At 43.0% G+C, this 18,271-nt stretch overlaps 1 protein-coding gene across 2 annotated transcripts in view; it reads left to right on the top strand.

The window, feature by feature from the left end:
* Window positions 1-18,271, top strand: part of LOC112466122 (protein CBFA2T3) — a 44,546-nt gene that overhangs the window by 17,123 nt on the left and 9,152 nt on the right. Inside the window, exons 2-4 of one of the 2 annotated variants that reach the window (XM_025034020.1) lie at window positions 2,425-2,830; window positions 13,963-14,396; window positions 15,451-15,597. In XM_025034020.1, the coding sequence (XP_024889788.1) occupies window positions 2,446-2,830; window positions 13,963-14,396; window positions 15,451-15,597 (966 nt within the window). In that variant the 5' untranslated portion in view covers window positions 2,425-2,445. Of the gene's footprint in view, window positions 1-2,424; window positions 2,837-13,962; window positions 14,397-15,450; window positions 15,598-18,271 lie in introns of both variants that reach the window. The other variant, XM_025034019.1, reaches the window with a different exon arrangement.

Raw genomic sequence — 18,271 nt, 5'->3', positions numbered from 1 at the left:
TCAGTAAAAATGGCGCAGCTGTCGGATTGTTCGTTATGATTATTACATTCAAACGAATGCCATTCAATTTCCTTACAGCCATGCCATTTCCGGTGACATGGTTTTGTCTTCGGACACCGAATGCACGAAATGCGGTATACCGATGCACGTGATCTTGTTTGAGATAATATCACTGATACCATCCGGTTTAACGTGTTTCACGCGTACAAATATATTAATTCTATTTATCAGAAAGATACCTTCACATAGAGCTAGAGATAAAAAACTCAATAAGACAGTAATATAATTGCCTTTAATTTGAAATAATAATACATTCATCTCTGATATGTGTATGCTTTATATAAAATAAAAATATTAAGTTTATATGTACAATATTATATCATGTGTTCTTACTAATGGAAAATTCATCGCATATTATGCAAGAAACACAAGTACAATTAACGATCTCTAAAATTGCGACGGTAATTCGTGGCAAAATTTATTCGTAGGTGTTCTCGCGCGCAGTTTTCGCGGAATTATGAAAAAAGGAACCGAACGTTCGACTACTTTTAATGCCGGACGTAGCTGTCGGCGTGGAGCACCGCGCTCGTAAAAGTCTCAGCAACGCGATTACCGTAATAAATATGAAACGAGATCTTGCAGCGTAAGCACGAGGTGGAGAAAAGGAGCGCGCGAGCGCGAGCGTAAGCGGAGAAAAGAAGCTGAAGTACGCGGGGCGTTGCGTACAGAACGCAAGACGCTTACGCGGCGCGGTATTGCACCGCGGTACCACCTGTCAAGCCGATGTAAATCTTTATGCTTAATGTTTACGACTCCTTGTGCGTGTTCGTGACCGGCAAACATCACGGCGGCGGTAAGAAAAATTGCACTGTAACAAATTAAAAATAGCTGTATTTGAAAAGCTCTTACTTCCAGTTGCTCGAAAATTTAATAAGAAAATCGTATTCTCTATTTTATTCTTGATTTTTCTACCCCGAGGGATTTAATAAAACTCGTGTGCTATGAAAATCTTAATGATATAAAGTATTTAAAACACACATTAAATTGTAATGCTCATGCGAAATTAGTTCGTGGGAATTGCGGATCTTTCAATAACGTTATTATAGATGTATTGAGTGTATACTTTGTAATGAAAAGGTATTTCAAAAGTGTTTTCCAATAATTTATATAAGATGCAAGTCCGCAGTAGACAGTAAACGACGTTCCAGTTCACTAGGCTACCTAATGATTTACTTCAATACGGATTCAAGAGATTTGAAGTTCAATTTCAAATTTTAATTTTCTCTATAGTAAAGAAGCTTTTAATCTTTCAGCCCCTGCGCACAGTAAAGCACATATTATAGGAATAAGAATATATTAAATATTCGAAATCGGAATTAGAAATAATAATTAAACATAACGCACATAAGAAAAGAATAACATACAAAATATAACTATAGGAATATTCTTACATTAACATGTCCTAATATTTAATATTTATTACAGGAATATTCCTATATTTATATATCCTAATAAATTATATTTATTCCTGTTCCTGGTATATACTCCATTGTGCGCAGGGCCTAAGTCTTCTCTTGGAGAAGACTTCTAGTAAAATCAAGTTCTCAAACGAAAATTCTACTCTAGCGAAGAATATACGTAGGCGAGAAATCATTTGCAACACGGCAAATATTCGCTCCAGTCCGGCGAACATTTGCGGAGGCTTTTCGCGATGGTCCATTTGTAGGCCGTGCGCGGCTAAAAATGACGCGGGGGACGCGATCAGTTATGGGCGGCAGCGTCCGCGGATCCCCAATAATTCCGTGCTCCCGCGCCGGACAGATCCTTGTTGGTTTGTAAAACTAACGTCCGTACGTTCCATTAAAACGGCCATCGGTATGCGCGGCAACGATCCCGTCTCGCCGGGCACGTAGACGAAACATGCGGCCTGGCGCGACGCTCTCATGAAATGGAATCAATCAAATATGAATCGTGTGCACGCGCGATGACGTGCATATAGGTGTGCCCTGCTGTCTCTCCTTGCTCGTTTTGCCGAACGTCCGCGACCGCGTCGATCCGCGTCCGGAATCTCGGTCGAAAGTAGGTGGTACACGTTTTCGTGGAAGTCCACGGATAGAAGAGACTGTTAGGTAATTTTCGATTACAATATTTTGGCGATTCTTGCGAATCTTTCCGTAGAAGAAAAAGAAGAAAAAAGAAAAGAAAGGGAAAGTAAAGAATTAGGATAACATCCGCCTTTCTTTATCCTTTCTTATTTCCTTCTCTCTCCTATCTTTCTTTTTGTTTCTTCCTTCGAATTCTAAATTTCTAGACTAGAGTGTCTCTTAATTGCATCATCGCTAGTTATTACCGGTTCCCGTTAACTGTCCTAGAGTCCAACATGAGGGAGCAATTTGCATTTAATTTATATGTCGCCGCCCGCAGGTGAGAAAGCGGCTCGCGAGCATGAAAGTGGAGGGCGGAGTGGCGACGACGACGGTCCTCCACAAGGTCAAGGTCAAGGAAGAGACGAAGGAATGCTGCGGATATCAGCAGGCCTCGCCGTCGTCCACGTCGGCGGCCACCACCGCGACCGTCGCGACGCTCACCGTCTCGGCCGCGACGGCGATCACCACGACCGTCACCAACAGCAACGGTGTTTCCACCGTGAACGCGAATCCTTCCACGACCACCACGGTGGTCGTCGCTACCGCTGCCGCTGTCGCCGCTGCCGCTGCCGCTGGCGCTGCCACCCCCGCTCTGCAGTCCTCCAGTATTATCTGCCATCCGCCGACGACCGCCTCCAACGCCGTAGATTCCTTCCCGGTCGACCTCGACCTCAAGGCCAAGAGTAAGGGTGAGTACATTTTACACGCATGGCTGAAAAAATATCGATTGCGTGACGTTGGCAGAAGGCACAACAGTGACTCGGTGACAGGTGCTGCCCACGCATCCTTGAAGAGATACCATATCCCTCGTACGCGGTACGAGAAAATCGATTATCTTGAAAAATATATATTTCATCTTTTTAAAATATGTTAATGTCATTTTTGCTCTATAGAGCAGACGAGATTTTTTCGGAAAGTAATATTTTTACCGTCTTGAAGATTGGAGAACGATCGATCGGTCAGGTCAAACCTATTTGCCAATGTAAATATCAATTTGAATTGACCTATCGATTCCTCGCCGTGGTCTAGTTTCGCTTAATGTCATGCTTTGCAAAATGTAAACTGACGTATTGACAGATTCTTGACGTGACATAGTGGAATTAAGTAGATTGTTGTTTCGCGATACGCGGTGGTTATTGCGGGGAAAATCCCTTCGTTGCGCGCATTAAAAAGCGCAAAAATAGGATTGAAATTGAAATACATGAAACTTTAATCGCCGCTATTAGCGCGAACGATTGCGTCATCATTATTACTTCATGTTTAATTATGACGCAGTGATTCCAGGAAGTATCTCGTTGCCGATAGTATACGCGACGTTTCCGAGTTGTTAATGTCCTCTTCACTTCCATCACAGTCGGCAATATATTGTAATAACGTGTCGGCGGAGTGACACGTGTCGTTTAAAAATTAACAACGTGGCCACTCTAGCCCGTTTGATCTATCGCACGACCGTAAAAAAAAAACAAATCGCTCGATACCTCAGCTGAATCGCACGGGCGCGAGCTCGCTATTCTATTAATTCGGGATATATTCGTTTCTCGGGCGCGGCGGCGTTCGAGAGCGCGTCGATGATATGGATACTATATAGATATGGTACAGGTGCGGGGTAGGTGCAGTTTATCTAATTTCAGATTTGCATCACGGTACATTACCTTTTTCCTTCTGTCCTTAACGCGGATTTTCAGTGCTCGTTGTTAGCGCAGCTGTCAGCCGTCACGCTGTCGCTTACATAGCACAATCTGTCACTTGCCAAGATTCTGCTATGTGACAGCCAATTTTAAATCGCTGACGAAATTATTAAGTTTTTTTTTTTTTTTTTTAATTAAAACGGGTACAAGCAGCAGAAATCGTAAAAATTAATAAAATTTTAATTGAAGTGTACTGTGTATACGCACGGCAGACCGATGCAGAGTCTATAAAGCTTAACACGAACAAAATAGACGTACATATAATACCAGCATGAAAATATATAATTTCTTTTTCAACATTTTGTCACTCGTCGGTTTTAAAAAGTAAGGGAGACCAGAGCTCTAATTTAATCGTGCCAAAAGTACTTCAAAGATCCGATCCTATAGTCTGCATAAGCCTTTTCCGACGGGCGTCCCCCGGAAGTTGACCCCGATCCCCGAAACTGGAAATTAAAAGGAACGACCTCGCCGATGTCCGCGCGAGAGCCCACGCTGTGGGCGCGTCGTACATTAGTTCGGAATATTGCATGGCGGTACCCGTATATCCAGTCCACGCGCGCTCTCGCTCGAATCGTACATTCAGCCCGAGCCGGTTATCTAGACGAGCGGCGAGCCCGCAGCTAACTTGGAAACCGGGGCTCAGGAAAAAAGCCCCTTCTGGCACATCAAAGCCCGTCATCGCGTCCGAGCGCGGGCTCTCTCTCTTTCTCTCTCGGTCTCTCTTTCCCTCTTCGCTCGTCTCAGAATCGTAGATGGTTTTTGGACGCAACGTTACATAAAATCATCATAGAAGTGTCGACGCGAGGTATGCCGTTTGCCACCGATTGATATAATTAAAAAATACTTAATAAAATGTAATAGAAACATTCGACGTATCATATGATACAATGATCTCCTAATTAGGAGGAAATTAGGAGCAAAACTTTGTTTTACATTAGTCATTACGTACTTTGTTGACAGTTAATAGAGCTTGGCAGCAATGTACAAGTTTATCGCGGTCTTTAGTACGCATTTAGGTGCACAGAAGCGTACACGTACACGCGTGGATATGTATGCGAAAGCGCGCAATGCAAGAGATCGAAGGCGTGAGAGGGAGAGGAAAGATATATATATGTATAGAGTATATGCCTCCGTGGGGGATGATGGCGAAACTCCTGCGAGCAGTCAGTCAACTTGGTTGGCTGGCCCGGTGTGTGTCGGTTAGGTTCGTGCGCCGCCTGACTGCCTGGTCCAGACGCGATAAGGCACGTCCGACACTTCCACTGGGATTCTGCTCGGGGCTGATATCATATCCGCCAGCGCCGCCGCGCCGCCGCGGCGCAGCATCCCCGACGCTACGCCGTTCGAGGTGTATTTCGCGATAGTTACCCGCACACCGCGTACTGCGCTTACGGGGTGCGGCTTACGACCTGGAGCTCGTCCCCGGCGTAGTATGTCCGTCTTCCTCCGCGCGACCGAAGATCTTCGTAAAACTGAAAGGGCTCACGATAGGGCAAACAAGTGACGCGATCGCTTCGAAATCTCATGACGTTACTTAGTTTATAGATGTATACCGACGAGGGTTGACACCAGTTAAGCTCTTTTGAAGGCGATGTTTAGTAAATTATGCATGATATCTTTCAGGATAACGAAATTATCCCGTGGCAACCCCCCGTTTCCATAAACGTTAACTAGGTCATTTAACGGTTTTTTTTTTCTACAGTCGGTTTCCATAACAGTTGAAGTTAATCGAGGCTGAATTAATCTTTTGTCTCTGTGTAATTCATTTTTTCGGAAAGAGACAGGAAATAAAATTAAACCACAGTTAGCGTTTTTTGATATCTATATATGGGCTAGCAAGATCAGAAGAAGATTTATCAGAGTCCAGTTATTTTTAATTAAGGTTTAGAGGAACGGCCGCGTAATACATCTTCCGCGCGTTTATCCAAGTTGAAAAAGAAAGACATTAGGCATCGTGACGCGTTAACTTTCAAGTGTGCAACCGATCAGACGGGAACAGTGACCAGGATGAAATCCGAGGATGACGTCCTCGGTCCTTGAGTGGTACGCTTGTCTGTCGAGATGAAATCGAACACATGGAGTCGCGAGATGTCGGGATCGAATCGGCGCGGGCGGGAAGGAGGATGCCCGCGAAGAAGGATGCGAGAAAAACGGCGACGACGGCGGAAGAAAGGGGAACGTTGTTCGGAACGGGAGAGAAGAAGAACGAAGGAGAATTCGAGAGAGCGGGAAGAGTGTGTAGGGTAGGGATTGCGATCAAAGCCATCTGTTGCATTGTCCCGGCAATTAGGAGGCGACAGCTGAGTCCCACCGTACTTACTTCCAACCAGGGACTCTCAGCCGCGTGGAGCACGTGCGCTTTATCGATCTCTCGCTCTCTTCGTGCCCCGTCGAACGTCGCCCACGAAGACCACCTTGCCCCCGTGGCGGTACCTTGCTTGCGTATGGCTCGGGTGCGTAAATCCGGATGCTAATCCCCCGAGCGCAGTTGCAGTTAGCAGCTGCGATTAGTATACGCGCGCGTACTTCTTCTGTAGCAAATACGTCGTACGTGTCAGCGAATGAAATAATTTTCGAGGCTAATATTTTCGGGGCAATTTCAACGAATCAACATTTGCGATACTTGTCGATAGGGCATCATCATTCTTCGCGGTTTTCATGGATAAGGAGTATACTATTATACATCAGGATTAATTTTGAAGTTCTGATACGTCTGAAATTCTAAAAACTACCCCTACGAAGTCGACAACTCGTTTCAAAATCTCTAGATATTTAGATTCGGAACCTTTGCACCTAATTGCTAGAATTTTTTCAGAAACGTATCAGGAATTTCTAATCCCTTCTCTTCGAAGAGGAATTAAAACTTTATTTGTTCCATAAAAATTCTGCAAGCGGACTAATTGGCTGTAGAGTTTAGGAGATGAAGATTTGAAAACTGCGAAAGTAGTCTTGTAACCAATTTTCTGAAATAAATTGCGACACGAGAACTTGCGTAACAATCTTATAGTTCCGTAAAGTCATATATGAAGTTCTATTTCGCAACTGCGAAAACAGGAGTAAAGATCGCTGTATAAGCGTTGCTAATTGCGCGAATGGCTTACGTCAGTAACAGTCACGCGGCGAAAGTAACTCTCGGGGAAGGAACGGTTGATTGACGTAATAGTTTGCGGCGAACTTCTTCATCCGTTGCGGAATGTCTGGCCGTGATGCGTGCCGCGAAGAAATGAAGAGCCTCGGTAAGAAACAATTTGATGCACGAAAGACATTGGTATACGTTAAAGGCGTACGAACACAGAAATCCATAACTCATATTTAACGTTAAAGACGCTTATATCCGATACTCACACTGAGAAAAAAATGTCGTTAATTTGACTAAACTCGTTTAGTTGTAGTGATTTGTTTAATGCAAATATTAATATATTTAAATCAAATATACGTGAGTAATATTAAGAAATTCTGAATTTATTTCAATATAATATTTTTTGAATTAACAAATGTTAGCTTGACAGCCCGTGACCGCTGCATTTAGTTAAATCAAATAATATTTCTTTGAATCAACGATTTTTTTTTCTCAGTGCAGTACATTTTTAATATCTAATGCGATTTCAGTACCGGTTATATAAGCTGGGACGATTACGTTTAGCCGCGTGAATGTGAGTTAAAGTATAAAAATTTGGATGATTCGCGCGAGACGGGGATTTGTGGAAATTGTGCATCATTTGAATATGCCAGATATCACGAATAACGGATATCTTTGAGCAGAACTCAAAGAAAAGTTTGCCCGCGGCATCGGTCGGTCGTGACGCTTCAAATGCGACGTTGCTTCGGGTTCCGCACGTGTATGTGTGTGTGTGTGTGTGTGTGCGCGCATATGGTCCGCAAGGCCGGCCCACATGGGTAAACTTTGATTTTCTACTGCGGACGAAGACAAACGGGGCTTCGCAGAAAAATGGCTCGCGGTTACCCGAAATTTTCTATGGTATATGGTTTCTTTTACATACGTATCGAAATTCTATGACGTCCGTATTGTAAAAAGCTTACGAAAATGCTGCAAATTATAATTTAATAATTATATTTTTTACGTTTACTTCAGAGAATTATTAAAATAAGTTTTACATTAGAAGCCCCACAAAATCGACCAAATATAGAGAACGTAGATCGGCTTTTTTGATATTTTTTAAATAATTGTATCTGCGCTGACTAATCGCTATATTTCCTGCGGATCGCCAAAGTTCTCAACCTCAATCCCATTTGGCCCTATTATCACGACAAAAAAAATGACAATCAACGTGCGTTTGCTCGGGGGATATCGAGACCGCGGATGTTCGTCACGCTCAAAGGAAATTGGGAAAGGAGAGCGTTTCTTCTGATAAGCTTCCGGGGTGGGAGGTGGGAGCGTGGTGGAGCGACGGACGAGCGACAAGGACGGAGAACCGCTGCAGGAAGTAACAGCTGGCCGAAGGGATAGCAACATCAGCAACAGCAGCGGCAGCAGCAGCAGCAGCGGTGGCGGCGGTGGCGGTGGCGGCGGTGGAGGCGGCGGTGGTAGCAGCGGCAGTACCATTACCATCACCCAGCTAGATACCTTCTCTCTAGGTTTCTTGTACATACGAGCACATAGGCACATGCACATGACACACGTGCGCGACACGAACGAAAGACGCGCGGCTGCATCGGCGCAGCCGGGAAGATTGCACTCGTCACAAGAGAGTTTGAGTGACAGTCGTGTGCAATCACAACGCGCGACGCTGATTAAACATTCGCGTGTCGCGCACATGCTCTCGCACGCCGACGGTCTTTAACCTTGGTTACATGCACGGAGAACTTTGACAAACGTGAATACCTGCCGACATCTGTACCCAATAAGACCTACGTCTCTTTTTCCAAACGTCCGATGTATCTAATCTCCCTATTTTCCATCTTTCCCTGCGCAGAAAAAAAGAAGTGTCAAATCAACACTGATATACCATATACGCAAGAGTACTCGGTAAAAAATTTCGAGTTAAATTTAACACATTTCACATATTTCAATTTATCCACTTTAATTTTTATGTTAATTTAACAGAAGGCAAATATGTAAATAACACAAGTAATATGTGAAAAATTGCAATTTAAATGTGTCACAACACGTGGACGCTGTGCGGAAGTAAAGTTTATTTTGAATTAATTTATAATGTTAAATTTAATTAAAATAAAAGGACGCGGCGTGGTTTACACGCTGCAATCTGCAATCGTTATCGGAGCATCAAAGGAAAAAGGGCGCGATAGCAATCTCAACGGGAGATTTCGCACGAACTCTCTGCTATTTTGGAAACGAGTTGGACACACGGGTGACTGTGGTGATACCGGAATCAATGGCAGCTGGAAAAGCAATCAGTACGTGCTGTAAGTCTTTCAAAGCAAGTGCCGTCACAGAATATATCACAAGCACATAAAGAAGCTTTGCGTATTGCCAAGGAGAAAGGCTTAACTTACATTGACGGGTACTCTTTTTTTCCTCCTCCTCCTCCTCCTTTTCTATTACTCGTTTCCGAGCGTGATGACTTCTCTTCATATACATGTGTTGCGCATGGCACGTAGATGAAGAGAAGTCACCACGCTCGGAAACGAGTAATAGAATAAGGAGGAGGAGGAAAAAAGAGCACCCGTCAATGTAAACCAAGCCTTTCTCGTTAGATTCTCCTTAGATTCTCCACGCATAGATTATACACATTGTGTATATATATATATGTATATGGGACCTACAGTTTAACGCCGATTCCGAACGGCTATATTTTTTAGAGAAGTTCTCTTAGCAACACATACTCTCTCGGTAGTTTGCCATTGCCTTCCGAGAGGAAAACGAGCGAATATAATTTTTCTAGCTCTACCGGAAATCGCGAACCCGGGACCTCTGGCTCAATAGACCAGTGCGCTGTCTACTAGGCCACGCTCGTTTTCAATTATTCTTTCTTCTCTTTTTCTTGCAGAAAACAGAAGACAGCGATATCTCTTTATAATATATAACATAAGAAAATGTCGACTTAACAGATGGAAACTCTTATAGAGAAGGAAAGTAACACAACTTAGGTGCGTATTTTAACATATAAAATATGTCACCAAGTGCCTTTATAAATTATGTTATTTTAACTTCTAGAAACGTTGAATATTAATTTAACGCAGGAAAGTCAAAATAACACAATGACAATATGTTGCATTAACACCAGTGTATGTTAAAAATTTAACACAAAAATTTCTACACGGATAGAAATCCACTTAAATACAAAATGCATTTTACCGTGTATATAATCTTCTTATAAGAATTTCAACTTTTCATTTCAACTCTTTTTTCAATCGAACTAAATAAAACTTCGTTTAACTAAATAAGTGATATTTCAAGCAAGCAAGTTTTCCTCGTTCAATGCAATACAATTTCATTTCAAGATTATATATTCTTGCGTATATACAAGAATACAAGTATATATAGTATATATAGTATTGATTTCTCGATTGATTTGACACTTGTGTTTTTTTTCTGTGTGAGGCATTTTTCACGATTACAGAATTTTATTAACCGTTATGACAATATTAAATAGTAATACATCAGATATATATATATATGACAACTGATATTACAATTATTTACCCGTCGCAATAACGGAATAATAATACCGCAACATCATACGATGCAATAATCATGTTTGTTAATTACTTCATTACAATCTATTTACATAATTATATCGTTCACGTATTATTTGCATATTATTATTATATCGCGTGCATAATTGTAATTATAATTTTATTTGGGGGGTACGCAATCGCGTGGCGCGGCGCGGCGCGCGCTCGCGTTCCAAATTTTTCGCGGGCCGGAAGAAGCGAGCGCGAGAATTCGTCCTGGGAATAATCAATCTTTTGTTTTATCGCGTCGCCCACTTGATCGTCGGCACAATTGAGACATCGCGATTCGAAAATGGATGGATTCTGGATGCTCGCACCCGCATAGATGCCATCGTTGTACCGCGGGAGATGCATCGCCACGATTTCGTATCGTGTATAAAGTCATTGTCATTAGCGCGAGGCAACCGCTCCTCTATCAGTTCACTCGGCTGTATTCAACCGCCCCCGGGAATAGAAACGGGACGAAAATTGGTCCCGATTTTCGATTATAAATTCGGCGTGGAACTTGTTTCGGTTGCACACGTGTGCGAAGAAAACGCTCGCAGCGATATATAATTATAATTAAATCCGTGTCTGGTGTTTTACTTTGTTTGACTTGCACGACTGTCATACGCGTAAAACGCCGGCCGACAGTCAACGTTAATAAATCGTAAGCGAATAAACATCAGCAGAGAGCGCGCGCCGGCAACATTTATCACATATTTATGGCGTATTACAATCGAATAATATTATTACAAATGTTACGTCTGAGTTTACAGATCGCGCAATTAAACGTATACCTGTTCGCCTATCAAATCGCCAGGCAAATTAATTCGCCGACAGATAACGGAAAGAAGCGCGTGACAAATCGTTAACGAACCGACGAGAGAAATAGCGATATTTATCGCGCGAATGAATCCTGCGGGCGAGAGGCCATAATAATTACCACGTAATTGCGATTCGTATCAAAAAGTGACGACTTATACTTTTCGCGAAAATCTCTCTCATTTTTTTTCTCTTCCTCGGTTGATCCCGGAATCTAGATCGCGGAAGTATGCAAACGCTATTTTCGCAATCGCTGCTCGCAATCTTCCTGCCGGCATGGGCAACCCGCGGCGGCACGGCAGTTACCGAGACCATCGAGGGGGAATTTTTCCGTGGGATATCACGGCGGCGCGGCGCCGCCCCGTATAACTATCTCGCTTTTACGCAAGCGGCGGAAGGCGCCTTGTGTGTACTCAGGCTCCACCGTCATATCGCATAAGCCGTAAGGTAGTTTAGTTTGTCGAGAGTTCAGGTACAGGTAATTACCTACTGGCTACCGGCGTCAGGTGGTAGTGACACGGTAGCGTCGACCTCCTCCCTCGTCCTCCTCCTTACTTGCGCGCACCATCTTCTCTCCTACCTCCTCTCTTTCTCTTTCTCACGCGCTCTCTCGGGGTCTCGGCCATGTATTTGCGCGTAGCCACGCAAAAATACTTCGTGACAATCGGCTCCATTAGCTTAATGGGACCGTCCCTCCTGTCGATAGATTGACCGTCTTATCTGATAGTCCCCACGTGCGTTATGAACGCAAAGTTCGGGCTTCGCATTAATAATTCGGCGTCTCGTCCGATGTTGCTTAAAATCTGAAAGTTATTTCAACGGTAGTTGCGAGAAGCGTGTTGCGAGTTTTCAGGTAAGCCAATAATTGGATGCAAAAAGCAATTTATAATCTATAAATCCGATAGACTGTGTTAGATTAATTACTATCGATTAGTAAACATGTGTTGTCGTGTTAGGTTATAGCCGTACATTGTAGATTGTTTTATGGGATACCTGCGGCTCTTTAATTATGAGCGTGTCATGGAACGGTGTATAAATATTGCGTAGAAAAAGTTCTTTAATGTGCGAATTTATTATGGTAATAATGCTTTACTGCATATGGATACCTATAATATAATATGGATTATATTTCATTCAATCTCATTTTGATAACGCCATCATGTCATTGGCAACGAGACAGGAGACAAGAAGAACATGAATATGAATGACAATTGTTCCCGAGAACGGCGCGGAAGAACTTAATATAAATTACGTTTCAAACTATTTTCCATTTTTTAAATAACTTTGCGGTCTCTCTGACATTGTTCCTGGCATTTTTAATTTTTGTAACTCTTTTCATTATTCCATTTTTCATGATATTTTCATAAAACTCATTTCGTCTACTAAACATAAAAATATTTTCTTGTTATCTGTTCCTAAGATTTTCTTGTTATCTGTGTTAAACGTAATTAATAAATAAACAATGAATTGGGATTAAAAATTTCGTTTAAATTAGGATTTGGAATTTCGTCTTCGTACGCGAACGAAATTTGAGCATAAATAATCTTCGTTCACGTGTATTGCCTATGATTCCGCGACAGTCGGTCGGCTGATCAATCGCGATGAAGTAACTCGCCGATGTGCAGCGAAAGGGCCGCCCTCGCGCAGAGTTTGCTGTCGATCGACGTTGTTATGAGCCGCGTTACGGAGACTAGCGCCTGATGTAACGTTTCGTTATCGGCATACTCGGCATGCTCCCGTCGTTTTCGCCACGCATGCCGCAGGCGTTCCACGAGAGATAACGCGCCGTGCGCGCACAGAACGGGGACAAGACAAGGTAGATGACACGGCCCGTAATTGCATGTTATCCGTTGCATCCACGCGCGCGCGCGCGCGGGCGTGTCCGCGTTCCTGGGCGTGCATATACGCGTGTATACACAACAACGGTACGGCGTTGCATACTACGTGCGCAAGTATAATATGCACGCGGAACGTATGCATGTGCGTTTGTGCGGAAGAGGGTGTTTGCGCTACCGGATCCGGCTCGGCTGCCCGTTCCACGTGCCCTCGGTGCTTGACGTACCACGGATACGCCGACACAAAGGACGTTTGTGGCGGCGCCGTGCTTTCCCGAGCTTGGGATCTCTTTCCGTGTTTCAAATGTAAATAACGCTTGCGCTCCGCGGCTTTATCGAATGACCCGTCCGCGTCGGTGGAATCGCGTGGATCAAGTTGCGCGGTGAAATATAGCCTTCGTATTCGGTATCAGCCGAAGCATGGCAATTTTTGCATCGATGAGACGTTGTAAACTTTTTATCTGCTAATATTTCAAATAAGCTTCAGAAACGTTTCGATTAAAAATTCATACGATAGTGTGTTCTTGGTCTACTAAAGGTTTATATAATTTGTTACACATATAAAATCTTTTAGTACATTTATAATTGTAATAAGTTAATAAATAGATATTTTATATAGCTAATTAAGCTTTTAATTAGCCATATAAATCTTTCAGTTAAGACTTTACAGGTAAATAAATACAAAAAATTAGGTTTTGTAAATCGATTTGAGCTCAGAATATATAAAATCTATCTTCAGACTCATTGTGAGAGTTAATTAGATTTTGAGTGTCAATGCGAATATTCCTAAAAAATAAATTACTCAAAGGTCACAACTGATTCTCATTGCAGCATCCTCCGCAACGCGGGAGAAGCCTTCGCGGGAAGAAGCGATTCAGCCTGAGGCGCACTCGCCTTCCTCTCAGCAGCATCAAAGGATCGGCCAGCAGAAGCAAACGAACGGCCCTCGATCGGAGTACAAAGGCGCGTCCGGTTGCTCGAGATCTTCTGACAACGACAGCCCTTTGCCCTCGCAGCCGCTCAAGCCCGAGCTCGAGGAGGGCGCTCCAGGTGCTGGAGCGAATGCTGGGCCCAGGGCGACGGACGAGCAGGGCGACGGCAACGCGCTGGCGAACGGCACCGCCGCCGGTGCATCCAGATGTGTCAGCGGTATCTTCGCGGGACACGGCAAGCTCAAGAGGTTGCTGGGCACTCTCGTGCAATTCGCCACCGATATCTCGGTAGACACGGGTGACACAGTGCGCACATTGGTACTCGCGCTTTTGGTAAGTAAACGGCATCCTCATTTGCAGCGGTTTTAATTGTAAAATTTCATTTAATTTTATTATTTATTTAATATAATTACGATTAATTTAATGTAATACTTTTTTCAACGCAGAAATGTTAATGTTCTTTACAAGTGTTAAGAATATTGAGTCAATAATCATGCGTAACGCATAATCAGGATTAAATGATTAATGCTGATTTTTTATTTGTTTATTTATTTTTTATCTACTATCGACATTTTAGTAAATTTTATTGGCACTCGTTACAATTTACACATGAACCGTTAGCTCATATAGCAATCTTTGTTAGCGTTGTTCACCACGTAGTTCGCATCTTCGAGTATCCTCTTGCGCATGCAAGACCTTTCCGGATTTACGAATTCTTTCACAGTACCAACAATAAGTGATATACGCGTACCAGCTGACGCGTACTTTCTGTCACGTGCTGAAATCACATTTGCAATATGCATCAGCGTACTTTCGCGTTAGATGTATCCGTATAGTTAATTTTGTTATCGATGAAAATTTTATCGTGGCAAACTTGAAGCTGGTAACGCCATCGTTGTGAAAAATATAATGATAACTTTTTTTGTTTACGCAGCATTTCATCAGTTACATTTTGGCAATGATAACTCGTCATGAAAATTCGTGGTCCGATTGCTGACTAACAAGCGTCAGATAACGATTCCGCGATGTGCATGTGCAATGCGTGCACGCGGCACACGGGATGAAAAAAAGCATAGTTAATCGATGACGGCCGTACCGTGTCGTTAAACAGCTCGTAAATATTCAAAGTACGTACATAATGCATAATGTCGTCGTGTGTACCGAGCGTGCATACGTCCCCGGAAACGTGACATCTGGTGACCGTGCTTAACTGTAAAACGATCGCGGCACGTGACAAACGCAAAACCAAATCCAACCGAAGCCGGGCGAGCGCGCGCGCGCGCGCGCGCAGCAACTCGTTCCGGAAACGCGCGTTTCGCTACGGGATCCGATCTTTTTGCCGTGAGGATTGAATTACACGCGGCGCCTGCCGTGTCGTTAATTGCAGAGCGGCAGCATGACCGCGGAGGAGTTTCACTCGGCGTTGCAGGAGGCGACCAACTTCCCGCTCAGAAGCTTCGTCTTGCCGTACCTCAAGCACACCCTGCCCTCCCTGCAGAGGGACCTGAGTAACGCGGCCAGGGCGAATAATCAGGTAAAATCGATTTACCTACGTTTTTACGTTTTCTGCGTTTCTAGCTGAACGAAAATTTATTTTCGCACGTAATAATGAATAAAAATCCAGTCACGAGAAAAACTACGCTTGCATCACGCAATATCGTTTTTTTCAGGTATAATTCAACAATTATTATTATTATTATTTTATCAATCTACCGCATTACAATGCGCTTTCTCGAGGCAGCTCTTCAACAGCCTGCACTTTTAAATTTTGATTAATGCTCGCGAGTAAGAGGAAAAAAAGTATCCATATGAGTTTCTCTAGATTCGGCGAAGTCACAAGACTGCAATGAGAATAACGGTGACGGCTGATTCATAAGCAGTCCCGATGCTTTATTGGAGCCACCACGGCGGTCATAAATCACTGCACTCGTGTGCAACGCGGCGCGGCGCGGCGCGTAACGATGCATGAAGACGCGCGTTCTCCGCGCCGCGCAAAAATCGCTTCCTCGCGGCCGGGATCTGTCACAATCAGAATAAGTTGGTGTGTACATGTCGGATATATCGAAATTAAACACGGATGTCCTAATTTTTTTCTAATCAACGTCGAGAAATTTCAGTTAACATCTGCACTCTGACTTTTCAAATACAGATAATTGCAGATAAAATAACACTGTGTTAAAATAATAAATTTTGACACACATCCATAGTGGAAAAATGTCTCATATTTTCTCAGAAATTTTGTAAGGACTTATAAAAAATCCTGAAAAAATATATGAAATTTCTCAAATACTTTCAGAAATAATTGAATGGGAACATTTTAGTATTATTTGTACGATAATTTCTGATAAATTGCACAGATTTTCCCATATTTATTCAGTTTTCTACAAAAATGTGTTGGAGGGAGAAAAATCTGAAATATTTTATTATAATATTTTGTCTTAAGTTTTTCTGGAAAATGGTTCAAGTCATAAAAAAGAACTAAATAATTTTGAGCATTCTAAGAAAGTCTGAAAATTGTTATAGAAATTCTGATTAATAATATGAAAAATTCTGAGTCATTTTTCCACCAGGGATTTCAAATTTTATTCTTCAACATTTAATATTTAATATTAAGAGCAGTATGTGATTTTTTATCACGCTCTCCGAGGGGAATATCACAACGAAAAATAAGGGAGAGACGAACAGATCCCGCGCGACATTACGCCGCCGCTCTAAATGGCGGATCAATGTCGCACGTGGCCGGCTCGCCTTCCAAGAGAGCGCGGTCGCGATCTTGAGCAAGGGAAGATCACCGTCCGCAGCGTTTGTCATGCTGGGACCGGCCCGTGCCCTCTCGAAGATGCCACACCGTCGCACGTGCCTGATGTCTCTCTCTCACTCTCACCCTCTTTCTTTATCGTGCTCGGGTCGCGCGCCCGCCCATAAATTTGTATGCACTACTGCGCTCGGGCAAGTGCAACCGCGCCCCCGAATCCCTTCACGCGTTCGTTCCCCTCCGCTACATTGTGGCCAGTAAGTGGAACCACAAAGTATGCCGTTCAAGATAATAGACGAGTCACCGCGGACTCATGCAAAGGGATGTACTTTTATTTCCTTGCTTCCTCTATATTCTTGAAGGAGAAGAAAAATAGCTCTCCTTCCTTTTCTTCAAAGCCTGCGGAATAAATTATCGTGAATATTAATGGCGAATGTTGTTTAAATATAAATTTTACAGTGTTTTTTCTCCTCAGAATAAGTTGATTAATTTCAATAAAGGAATTTAGATATTCGATTAAAACTTTGTAAATTTCGGCGATACGTTCATTTACGTTAAATTTTTAATTTTTTTCATAAAAATCACTGTAGATTGAAATAATGTTATTTCGAAATGTCACGTAAGACCGGTTCTACATTGGTCGTATCGTAATAACATAATTCATAAGAAATTGATCAATTACAGTCGAATTTGAGGAGAATAATCAACTGTGATTGGTCAATTTCTTATATACGATTTATATATGCTACGATACAACCAATGTAGAACCGGGATAACGTAGCGCTTGCGATTCAAACTTCGTTCGTATCTCGTAATAAAGTAATGATTAATTATTCATTAGTTAAATTTTAAACCAAGCTCTAAAGCGGCTGGTACGTCAGATGTCAGTTTCCCAGATTATAAAATTCATTTTCCAAACCAGCGACCACACGGCAGTGCATCCGCCGCTTTATTTCTTTGTGCGGCGCGCCAACTTTTAGCTTTCAATTGTGAAACAATTATATTACAACGACGATTCAAGAATTATACGAAACGTTACATATATAACTTTGAAATTATAGCTAGCAGCGATATTTTCATTTCATCAATCGGGAACTGTATCGTCAAATATCGTTCAACGATTGTATAATGCAAGAATTACAGGCGGCGGCGGCAGGCGGCGAGAAAAATCGATTTTAAATACATCCCGGAATCTGCGTGAGAAATTGCGTGTCAGGTCCGGGGGACACTCCGTATAACGAACGCGACGCGGTAGCGCGGGAGGACACGGTAAAATCAACAGAGGCAAGGCTGACCGGCTGGCAGGTTGTTTTAATTTCCCAGGCTACTTTCCGATCGTCGGTGGGAGCATGCCAGTCTGTTGATGGATGAACGACTCGGGTATGTAACGAGATGGGGGGGGGAGGGAGGGAGAGAGAGAGAGAGAGAGAGAGAGAGAGAGAGAGAGAGAGAG

This window comes from Temnothorax curvispinosus, unplaced genomic scaffold, assembly GCF_003070985.1.
Source record: "Temnothorax curvispinosus isolate PA1 unplaced genomic scaffold, ASM307098v1 QBEX01015898.1, whole genome shotgun sequence".
In the NCBI taxonomy this organism is placed as follows: domain Eukaryota; kingdom Metazoa; phylum Arthropoda; class Insecta; order Hymenoptera; family Formicidae; genus Temnothorax; species Temnothorax curvispinosus.
Note: the sequence above shows the minus strand (reverse complement) of the source record. Positions and strands in the feature narration are given on the sequence as shown.